This window comes from Ursus arctos, unplaced genomic scaffold (genome assembly GCF_023065955.2).
Source record: "Ursus arctos isolate Adak ecotype North America unplaced genomic scaffold, UrsArc2.0 scaffold_5, whole genome shotgun sequence".
NCBI lineage: Eukaryota > Metazoa > Chordata > Mammalia > Carnivora > Ursidae > Ursus > Ursus arctos.
In genome coordinates this window covers 6,136,456-6,148,990 of record NW_026623067.1, presented here as the reverse complement: position 1 = coordinate 6,148,990, position 12,535 = coordinate 6,136,456, and the positions used below count along the sequence as shown (strand labels likewise).

The 12,535-nt window shown below is 36.9% G+C and overlaps 1 protein-coding gene across 1 annotated transcript in view; it reads right to left on the bottom strand.

The window, feature by feature from the left end:
- Positions 1-932: 932 nt before the first annotated feature.
- The window catches only part of LOC130541851 (butyrophilin subfamily 1 member A1-like), a 38,005-nt gene continuing 26,402 nt past the window's right edge, over positions 933-12,535 (bottom strand). The window contains exons 2-4 of the mRNA XM_057307263.1: positions 11,700-12,047; positions 3,680-3,961; positions 933-1,550 (exon numbers count right to left, since the gene is read on the bottom strand). Coding sequence (XP_057163246.1) covers positions 1,429-1,550; positions 3,680-3,961; positions 11,700-12,047 — 752 coding nt within the window. The 3' untranslated portion in view covers positions 933-1,428. The remainder of the gene's footprint in view (positions 1,551-3,679; positions 3,962-11,699; positions 12,048-12,535) is intronic.

Genomic DNA, 12,535 nt, shown 5'->3' with positions numbered 1-12,535 from the left:
CTATTAATGTAATATTATCACTATGATTCTTTATTTTGGTTAATAGTTGGTTTATGTAGCTTTCTGCTCCCATGTTGGGGGTATAGATATTTACAATTGTTAGATCTTCTTGTTGAAAGACCGGTTAAGTATTATATAGTGTCCCTTTACATCTCTTAATACAGTCTTTGGTTTAAAATCTAATTTGTCTTAAGGGGGTGGGGGAATGAGATAGGCTGGTGAGGGGTAGTAAGGAGGGCATGTATTGCATGGTGCACTGGGTGTTATACGCAACTAATGAATCATCGAACTTTACATCAAAAACCAGGGATGTACTGTACGGTGACTAACATAATATAATAAAAAATGTTATTATAATAAAAAAATAAAATAAAATCTAGTTTGTCTGAGAATTGCTACTCTGGCTTTCTTTCAAGGTCCATTGTCATGATAAATGGTTCTCTATTCCCTCACTTTCAATCTTTAGGTGTCTTTAGGTTCAAAATGAGCCTCTTGTAGACAGCGTATGGATCAGTCCAGCTTTTGTATCCAATCTGAAACCCTGTGGTTTCAGCCTGTTCACATTGAGTGTAACTATTGAAAGATATGGATTTAGTGCAATTGCATTGCCTGTAAAGTCCCTGTTTCTATATATATTGTCTCTGTTAATTTCTGACTTATATTACTCTTGGGGTCTTTCTTCATTTATAGAATCCCCCTTATTATTTCTTGTAGGGTTGGCTTGGTGGTCACATATTTCAGTTTCTGCCAGTCCTGGAAGCTCTTTATCTTTCTGTCCATTCTGAATGACAGACTTGCCAGATAAAGTATTCTTGGTTGCATGCTGGAAAATTCCATCCTAATTCTAAACTAAGACTTCAGGTAACAAATTATTTCACAGAGAATTTATTATCTCTGGCTGCATAAACAAGCACATAAACAAACAAACAGAGAAATAATCTAGTTTCTAAACCCTCGAACTTAAGTGTCAGTTCACAAACAAACCAAGCACATGTTTTTTTCCTTGATGATATAATTGACTTTGACCGGACAACCTCTACATTCTGACAAACATGCAGAGCCATGAGTGTGTGCTTAGAATTATTTTTTTTCTGTTTAGTTTTTTCCTATTCCCAATTTTAATTTTTTTAACATTTTTTATTATGTTATGTTAGTCACCATCCAGTACATCATTAGTTTTTGATGTAGTGTTCCATGATTCATTGTTTGCGTATAACACCCAGTGCTCCACTAGAGACTATGAATCCTGTTCCCAATTTTAAATGCTAAAGACCCCCTACAAAATATTTATGAATTTTGTGTTGTGATTATTCTCTAATTCTTTCACAATTGAACCCAATCCCCCAGTTTTTGTTGTTGTTTCTGGTTTTGTTTGTTTGTTTGTTTGTTTCTTTTTGGGTTTTGTGGGTTTTTTTGTTTGTTTGTCTTTCATTTACCTTTGGATTTTCTAGCACGCACAAATAGAACACAGGTGGTGGCACTGGTGGCCAGGAGAATCAGAACAGCCAACAACCCTACTATCCAAAGAAAGTCTTCAGGGAACAAGGCATCTGAAAAATATAGATAGTCTCACTTAGTATCCAGCTTGGCATCAGTGACTTGGCTGCGGAGAACAAATCCCAAGAGGTTTCTTTTAGGAGACATTGCTAGCAAAGCACAGATTCTAAGCCTCACCTATCCCTCCCTACAATCCTAAGGAATTCAGAAATGCTAAAGATGTTTCTTTTTCCTTCCTTGTTCCTAATGTATGGGGACTCAAAAGGTTTATTTTATAAATTATCACAATTTTTAATATGCTGAAAAAAGACAATGCATCAGACATCCATGTACCCACAATCAAGATTTAGCAAAAATTAATATTACTATATTTATGACAAATAATTCTTTCATAATAAATAAAATGCAAAAAAAATATTTTATTTTCATATTTTCTTTTCCAATTTTTCATCTTTGGTTCCCCAAACTGACTTTGTCATGTGTCCTTTCTATTCAATTATTTTCTACAAAAACATATGTGAGCTTGACAATATGCCAATGAATGAGAGGCATGTGGAACTTTTCTAAAGATTAAAGGAAAAATTGTGAAATCTTGGATAGTAAGCCTAATAGGATTGATGATCTAGGTTATAGAGACAGGGTTTTATTTCAATTCAAAGTTTCTTATGCGATATCTGTCAACTAGCAACTGAAATCAGTAAAATTAACTATTGTATTGATATTTTTCTAATTAATATTCTTATTTTAAAAGAGGTCTCAAGGACACTTTCTTTCCAGGACTACTCTCATTTAAGATCTCAACAAGACATCTGTGGAATTTTTAATTGGTGATCTCAAATACATAAATGTAAAACAAATATTTTATCTCTTACATTCATATTTTCAAGAGCGTTATAATATTGCCCATGTCATGATACCCAATTATATGTTTCAACACATTTCTTCAGTATAAAAATTACAGTAAGAGACTGATAATTTACTCTGTTCTAATTTTGTTTTACTAAAGTTATTAAACAAAAATCCTCTATTCTTGTTTATGTGTTTGCTTCTTTCACATTTCCAAAATCAAGGTCTCTTTCTAATTATCTTAAAACAGTGTGATTTCCCAAACTAAAGCATTATAGAAATGACACTCCACTGTTGATAAAAGATCATACAAATATTTATCTACTATAGGAAAGTATATTGTGGTTTGGTATTTTTCTATGAAATGGGAACATAAAAGAAATAAGATATAGTGTCCTTGGGAGTCTATTATTCTATCTGGGAAAACAGTGAAACATAATCACAGTAATGCATGAGTGAAGAGGGCACATAACAGATTGGGTTGAAGACACCTTCCTGGGAAGATAAGGTGAAGAATCGAGGGACCAGTAGGAAACACTTAGTGACAGGAAAATAGAACAAATGTGTCAATAACAGACTGCAAGGGGTATAGCTTGGTTGAATATGTTCAGAGAATTAATGTGGGGTGGGAGGATCTGGAGACAAGGAAGAGAGGGATGAAAGACAAAGCTGGAGAGATAAGAAAGGACAAGAGATAGAATGTTGTTGACAAGGTGAAATACTTCAAATGAAGATATCTGCATATACAGGAAGTTGGAGATAATTTGGGCAAACATTCTTTGAAAGATTACTTTGGGTAGGCATAAAGAGTAGATTGGAATGTCTGAGCTCTTCTCTGCCTGTGATATTAATTACATTAGTTAATACTCATAACAATTTCACGAGGTAGACATTAATATTACCCATATGTAACAGATGGGAACTGAGCACAGGGAGCTCAATAGTTACCCAAGATCATGAATCTGGGAAATAGCTCTGCCCAGATTCAAATTCAATTTGACAGATGGGAGAAAACACCATGTTGCGAAAAATGGCTTTCCCTGGCAGTGGGATCCGAAGTTTAGGAGGAACTTTGAAAGGATCCTCAAAATACTCTTTCACCTTCTGAATGTTCTTGTGCATTCATGTATTAATTTGTATAAAGTATGACAATGATGTTTCTGTCACAAAAAGAAATACAAGAACAAATATGAATTTTTACGTGTTCTCCAAATTAAGAGTTATAAAATGGATAAATTAGAATATACTTCTCAATCTGTCAGTAATAAGTCTTTGTCAGTAAGATCTTCTCAATTAGGAGTGATATATCAAGATACAGACTTTGAAGGAAACTGACCTGCTATGGAAACATGCACTTCCTTCTCTACTCTGAGTATTAGGTTCCTTATAACACAGGACACTTTTGCTCTTGAACTTTTAGCCACTGTGAGAGATGATTCCACATGAAAAAGTCCATTTTTTTCTATTTTCTTTGTCTCAGAAGCAGGTGCCAAGTTCAGTCCGTGATGGTCCCTCCATTGCACCTCAGGCTCTGGATACCACCCTGTGGATGTGCAGGTCAACTTTATTTCCCTCCTATTTCCAGGCTCAATGTGAATATTAGGAGCCATACCTGAGACTAGAATAGCAAAAGAGAGAGAGCGAAATTAAACTTCTCCAAGCATTTCTTTGCCATTTTACATTTTATTTATCTCTTATGAAACTCAGTTTTCTTATTTATAAAAGTGGAAGTTAGAAAATTAGGCACAAAGAACTTTGGAGAAAACAAACCAGCTGTATCAACATTTAACAAAGTATTCAAATGCCCAGCATGTGTGTATTGTTTTATTTTTGCCTCACTCCTCTTTGAAATTTTACTGATTATTTTATCTGATGATTTGTAGTAGTAGTAGTAGTAGTAGTAGTAGTAGTAGTAGTAGTAGTAGTAGTTAGTCATCATACAGTACATCATCATATTTTGAGGTAGTGTTCCATAATTCATTGTTTGAATATAACAACCTGTGTATCATGCAATACATGCCCTCCTTAATACCTATTATTGTACTATCCCATCCCCCCACCTTCCTCCCTCTAAAACCCTGTTGGTTTCCTGGACTCCATATTCTCTCATGGTTTGTCTCCCCTCTGTTTTCACCCCCTTCATTTTTCCCTTCCTTCTCCTACTGATCTCCCTGATATGCCTTATGCTCCACAAATAATTGAAATCATATGATAATTGTCTTTCTCTGCTTGACTTATTTCACTTAGCAGAGTCTCCTCCAGTTCCATCCATGTTGATGCAAATGTTGGGTAATCATCCTTTCCAATGGCTGAGTAATATCCAATTGTATATATGGATCACATTTTCTTTATCCATTCGTCTGTTGAAGGGCATCTCATCTCCTTCCACAGTTTGGCCTTTGTGGACATTGCTTCTATGAACGTTGGGGTGCATATGGCCCTTTTTTTCACTACAACTGTATCTTTGGGGTAAATACCCAGTAGTGCAATGGCTGGGTCATAGGGTAGCTCAATTTTTAACTTTTTAAGGGACCTCCACACTGTTTTCCAAAGCGGCTGTACCAACTTGCATCCCCACCAACAGTGTAAGAGTGTTACCCTTTCTCCACATCCTCTCCAATGTGTGTTGTTTCTTGCCTTGTCAATTTTTGCCATTTTAACTGCTGTGAGGTGGTATCTCAATGTGGTTTTGATTTGAATATCCCTAATGGCTAATGATGTTGACTCTTAAAGTTGGGTAGAAAAACACTCTATCAAATAACTTACAACCTCTAAATGTAATGGCACACATCAGTTAGTGGTTTTCTGTGGCATATTGCTAATCATTCTCCAAATGTTTTATTCCATAATTCTAAATGTGTTATTTTTAATAAGAACTTCTTATGATGTTGGGAACATTACCAATATAAATGTGGTTCAAATAAAGTAGGTAAGGGTAGCTACTGAGCACCTCAATATTGTTAGGAACTGAATTTCATATTTTAATCAATTAAATGTGTACCAACTAAATTTAAATTTATTTTTTAAAGATTTTATTTATTTATTTGAGAGAGAGAAAGCATGAAAGTGGGAAGGGCAAAAGGGAGAAACAGACTCCCTGCTGAGCAGGGAACCCAATGCCAGACTCCATCCCAGGACCCTGGAATCATGACCTGAGCTGAAGGCTCATGCTTAAAGGACTGAGCTACCCAAAACCCCCAATTTAAATGTAACATGTATGTAGTACCTACCATTTTGCATAGAACAATTTGGGGAAATAATGTAAGTTTTAGCTGTGGATATGTCAGCCCAGGTTAAGAATGCATGTTCCAATCCCCTTGCAATTAGGAGTGGCTTTGATAGGCTGGTGAAAGTGTTTGAAATGAAAATAATGTGTGTGCCTTCTAGAATATTGCCCTCAAAGAAAGGAGATGCACTGTTCCCTTCACTTTTTCTCCCTTCTCAAGGACTGGAGCACACAGAGTGGCTGTGAGCCATCTTCAAAATGGATTATGTGGATGTGGTAAAACATCAAGATAAGAAATGTGTAAACCTCACAGAGTCTAGGAACTCTTCCAGTTCTAGCTAGGCTCCTTTCTCCCTTTAACTCAGAAAGATTCTGTCTTCTGAAGTTCAGTGAATAGTAGTGCAACATTCCACACAGTATTACGTAAAGTAACTAGTCTACAACAACAACAACGATGACGATGACGATGACAACAAGCACAGCAATAAGATCAAATTTACTGGGATCAAATTACCCTTGTTGTGGTTTGAATTATGTCTTCTAGAAAGATATGTTCAAGTCCTAACTGTCAGTATCTGTGCCCTTATTTGGATACCATTTTGTATGTAATTAGTAAAGAGGAAATAGTACTGGATTAGGGTGAGTCCTAATCCAAAATGACTGTGATCTATAAACAGAAAGAAACTTCGACTCAGAGAAACAGGGAAATTGGCCCTGTAAAGATAGAGCCAGAGACTGGAGGGATCCCAGCAGAGTCTAAGGCATGCCTGGCGCTACCAGAAGCTGGGAAAAGCAAGGAAGCATTCTCTTCAGATGCTTCTTTGGGACGATAATCCTGATGACAACTATATTGTGTACTCTGGTCTCCAGGACTGTGAGAAATTAAATGTTGTTTTTAGGCCATCATATTTGCAACAATTTGTTATGGCAGTCCTATTAAGTTGTGGAGGAAAATTATCTAATGTCATCTGATGTTGCATTGATGACCAGACTCTGAGAAAACACCAGGAGGAGGTGACTAGTCAATAGCTTGCTGCACCAGTGATGACCTCACTGGCATAGTAGTGACCTCCAGTGCTGGTACTGATAAATGTTATCCTCAGAATACAATACCTTTGAGAATCAGTAGAGCATCATGGTTATGAGGATAAGCTCTAGAGTCAAAGTTTACATTTGTCCTGGTACCAGTGACCGTGTAACAAATGACCCAGTCTCTCTATACCTCTATTCCCTTTTTGTAAAACAAAAATAAAAATTATCTCTACTCATATAATGTGTGTAATGATTACTCCATATAAACTGCTTATTAGGTTTTAATAAATAATTTTATTAATCTTTAATAGTTAATCACTTAAAAATACAAAAGAAAGATGGTTTTCATTTTCTGAGATCTTTCAATTTGAAAGACCATCCCATTGCATTTCATGTATTCAGGAAGTGTCAATGTGGGTGGGAATATCCTAAAGACAAAAAGATATTTAGCAGGTCTTTGCACATAATAAATGCTTCATCAGTATCTTATTTTCTGGAGAGAGAAATGTAATGTTGTACTTCAAACTATGGCATTCTGCTTACCTTATTAGATGAGGGCTAGGGGTAAAATATATTGTGTAGGTTCAGCATCAATTAAAAATAGGAATGGGGATTAGGCGAGGCAGGTACGGATATTTTTAGAAGATTGAAACATTTATTCCATATGTTGCCTTAGCCATTAATGATATAATTTAAATATCAAGTCAAAACTGAGGGGTCAAAGTGGAAAAAAAAAAAAGATTGCCAGCAGGAGAGGACACCAGGTCACCATGGTTCTTCTACTATTGTGGATTTCTAACTGGCATGCTTGAGGCCTGGACTGTTTCTGACATAGCACAGGCTGACTTGAATACATTCTTTACCTATTTTGAGAGTCTGGGATTTTCACTGTCTTATGGCCATGGTGGGGAGAGAAAACCTATAGTGTCCACCATTAGAAGATTTTGTCATCTAATATCAGGGCCTTCAATTTTATTTCTTATCTCTTAGAGAATATTTTAGTTAGGTTTAGAACCTATACTTGTGATTCCCCTAAGAGTCATTGACTAATGCATTTGCTTTCCTGTACCCTGCAACTATCAAACTAGGTAGACAGTAGAGGACAGGGATCATTATTGATTTTAAGTAGAATTTAATGTTGGTATTCACTGAGGTTCTGGATTCTGCAGAAATTATATTACCCACACCCCATGGATATTTAAACAGCACAGGGAATGTGTTGGCTCTGTGTTGACTGAAGGTATCAAATAATCTTTTCTTTAGGAGACAGTGTAGGGCTGTGGAAGTCCCTGCAGAGACTGCATTTCTATCAGGAACTGGGTACCATTTTGGAGCAAATGTCACTCCTCCAGAATGGAGAAATGGGTTAAAGAAATGCATGCCAGACTATGGACTCTGAGAAACAAACTGAGGGCTTCAGAGGGGAGGGGGGTAGGGGAATGGGATAGGCTGTTGATGGGTAGTAAGGAGGGCACGTATTGCATGGTGCAGCAGGTGTTACATGCAACTAATGAATCATTGAACTTTACATCAAAAACCAGGGATATACTGTATGGTGACTAACATAATATAATCAAAAATATTATTATAACAAAAAAAATAAAATAGGTTTTTGCTGCAAAAAAAAAAAATGCATGCCAGAAATCACAGTAACTAAAGGAATCAGAAGAAAACACGAGGTCTCTTGTTAGAAAACATCAAGGACTCTATCTGAAGATCTGGAACAGGTGAAACTCCCAATGACACACAGCATCAGACACTACTTTGCATTGGGTATGGGTGTAGGACAGAAATGGATCCAACCCAGAAAAAATAACACAAGGTCATAAATAATTCACCGGGAGGAGGTGAGACCATTGAATCAGCATGGGACTTTATTTTTCTGATTTATAATGACTAAGAACAGCAGGTAAAAAATGAGATGCCTCCCACTTAATTCACAAAATGTGGCAAAAAAGCAGCCCAGTTGGAAAACATTTAAAGTACAGCCCCCTACAATTAGGGAACACAGAAGTCTTCATTTGGATTCTTCAGAACAAACATAATCACTTATTATGTCAATATTTATATACAAGTTTATATTAAATAAGGCAGAGGGAGATACAATTTCCTAAGAATTTAAAGTGCATCTCTTTTCATTAATTTGGAGTGCATCCCATGGGTGCCCTGTGAATGGATGCATCTGCAAATATTGTATTTATTTGGAATATAAAATCCAGATATTTCTATTACCCACAGAGAACATGAAAAAGTGAACCAAATTCCTTTGGATGTTGTGGGGACTTCTGGGCCTAGTAAAAAGTTGGGTGGAATTCATGGCTATTGATGTAATACATATCCGCAGTGCAAATTAAGAAGATCACCATAAGCTTTATCTTAGTTTTATTTTAAAAAATCTGCTTGGGTATCAAATACAACTTCCCTTGCATATATGATTTGGAAAAATCAATGAAGTTATGTAACAGATAACCTCATCTACAAGATATAAGAGACTGTAAAGTAGTTTGTAGAAAGTGTGTCAATTAACCATTGTTGGAGCTGATAACAAACTCATACAAAAGCACAATGTCAGAGTTTAGTGCCAAAAGCTTCAAGACAGGAAATGCACTCTTCTAATGAATCTGGGGTAAAATTTAAAATGGAAAATAGTGAAAAGTTGTTTTGTATTTAGGGATAGAATTACTCTGTACAAAGAACAAGTAAATGCGAGATAAAGAAAATTGAGCTGATCCTGAGAAATGACATGTTGTTCACTGAAGAATCGGTAGTAACAACTGGCTCTCAAATTCAAAGACCCTGATAAGGGTTTACCCAAGGTTTGGAAAATGTCTGTGGGACTTCTAGAAGGGGATGTCTAATACAAGGATTGCTTCAGAAGTTATCATAATGAGTGAATGATCCCTGCTCTAAAGGAAAACTTTGTGAATGGGTGAACATAATTTCTCATTCATCAGTCCTAGTGCCTGGTTAAATGCCTCCAGTTTTAGTGACATTCATTTGCATATGATAGAGACTGGAGATGAGGAACTCCACATTATTTGCCTAAACATGTAGATTTTCTGGGGCACCTGGGTGGCTCAGTCAGATAAGCATCTGCCTTCAGCTAAGGTCATGATCCCAGGGGCCTGGGATTCAACCCTGCCTTAGGCTCCCTACTTGGAAAGGGAGGGGAGCCTGCTTCTCCTCCTCCTCGCTAGTGCTCTCTATCACTATGTCTCTCTGGCTCAAATAAATAAATAAAATATTTTTTTAAAAAATGATGCATTCACCATCAGGGAAATTCAAATCAAAACCACATTGAGATACCACCTTATGCCAGTCAGAATGGCAAAAATTGACAAGGTAGGAAACAACACATGTTGTAGAGGATGTGGAGAAAGGGGATCCCTCTTACACTGTTGGTAGGAATGCAGGTTGGTACAGCCACTTTGGAAAACAGTGTGGAGGTCCCTTAAAAAGTTAAAAATTGAACTACCCTATGATCCAACAACTACACTACTAAGTATTTACTCCAAAGATACAGACGTAGTGAAGAGAAGGGCCATATGCACCCCAATGTTCATAGAAGCATTATCCACAGTATCTTAAACTGTGGGAGGAGCTGAGATGCCCTCCCACAGACAAATGGATAAAGAAGATGTGGTCCATATATACAATGGAATATTACTCAGCCATCAGAAAGAACGATTACCCAACATTTGCATCAACATGGACGGAACTGGAGGAAATTATGCTAAGTGAAATAAGTCAAGCAGAGAAAGACAATTATTATATGGTTTCACTCATTTGTGGAATGTAAGAAAGAGCAGGGAGATTGTAGGAGAAGGGAAGGAATAATGAAGGGGGGGGTAAACGGAAGGGGGAATGAACCACAAGAGACTATGGACTCTAGGAAACAAACTGAGGGCTTCCAAGGGGGGATGGGCTAGCCCTGTGATGGGTATTAAGGAGGGCATGTATTTCATGGAGCACTGGGTGTTATACGCAAACAATGAATCATGGAACACTACATCAAAAACTAATGATGTACTGTATGGTGACTAACATAACATAACAAAAATTTGTAATTAAAAAAAAATGATGCAGATTTTCTCTAAACCCAGGAAGGAGTCTCAGGAGGCAAGTATTCTTTCCCTGACTCTGCAGAAATTCTATTACGGGATGTGTGCATCAAAGTCTCTGTTGACAAAACTTTGACTCAAAAAGCTGTTTAAAACTTGCAAGCAAGTCTCTTTGCAATAGCCCCCTTTGTTTAATGAAGAATTATATAAGAACCCACCCTTTATTATATAAATGTGGATTAAGGATTACTTAGGGCATATGCAGAATTGTCACTAAATTCTGAGCATTTGCAAACAGGTTGGGGAGTTCTGGAGGAGAAGATTTTCCTGCCTTTGGGAGAAAGGTCAGTATTATTGGCTCCATCTGAAGGACCGGGTTAGTTTCTCTTAATGCCCATTATAAATAAAGTGATACTGAAACTCATCATCAGAGTTCAGTATAAGGTCCTGCAATGTTTGTAGAGAAAATGCTGATTTATGGCTCAGTGTATGGTTGAATTAAAGTCCTTCCTTAACTTTCATTCTGGCAGTACAGTTTTTTGTTTTATTTTTGTTTTGTTTTGATGGTTGAAAATATCTGAGAGGGAGTGAGATCTAAGGGGACAAACTATCCAGGGATCTCAATAAACAAGGATGTCACACTGAGAGTCAGCAGGACCACATCTGACTGGGTGATTGCCAGCATGGGCAACAGCAAGGTGCAGAAAAAGCCTGTTAGCAGGCTGGTGAGATTCCTTCAGCCTCTGTTTACTTCCTTCTGCATTTCTGAATAGAAACTAAGATAAATACTATAATTCCTGTTCATTCTTTCCTTCAAAGTAATTATGTTGGAATAAAAAGATGTAAATATATTTTTACTACAGCCAGAGAACGTTGGGACAGATTGATTGGGATTAATTTTACATATTTAACTATCTTGGCATTCCATCATAGTGTTTGCATGGATTTAGCTACCTCTATCCATATACACAGATACTTTAGACTGGTGATGGAAAAATAATACAATTTGTGTAGGAATTTTCATTGCACAGACTCACCTGTGACCAACACTTGGAATTGTGCTTCATTGTAGTATGTGGAACTTTCAAAGAAACACACATACTCCCCTTCATCTGAAGGTTGAATGGGTTGGATCTTTAGGGCAACATGCCCTTTGGTAATATTCTCCTTCAGGAACTCTGTCCTCCCTTGGTACTCTGGCCTCTGTTGTTCCATATGATCCTGAGAATCCCTATAACGATGCACCAGGCCAAAAGGATCATTCCGGTACCATTTCACTTCCATGTTCTGAGCATCCACTGATGGGCTGAGCTGGCAGGACAACACAGCCTCTTCCCCAACCAAGGCAATGACTGGTGCTCCAGGTCCTATCACATGGAATTGCCCTGGAAGTAATTTTGAAAATAATAGAATCATCACTGAGACTATGACAGGCATGATTGTGACCATCTAATCAGTAAACAAAGAACAGGCTAACTGACATAGTGAACTGTAGCCAATTAATGAACAGAACTAAAATAAGGACTCACAATACACTATTAGTGTAAGAGATAGTAGAGGACATGATGCCAATGTGCAGCGGTTCATGTGATCTTGACAAAAATTTAATTGCTTTTCCCTTTGCCTAGGCTGGAATTCTAATTATATAAATCTCATTATTTATCCCTTATAAATATTCCATGGGTTATAGAATATTATTCTAATTTAACAGATAAGAATATCAAGTCTGTCAAAAAATAATACATAATGGAGTCAGTGGTTAATGAATTGAGTGAATGATAAATTGCCCCTGCATATGTAATTACAAAGGCACAAACTGAGAATTCTAATAGCAACCAAATATTTCCTTCTTTAAATCTTGTATTAACTAACA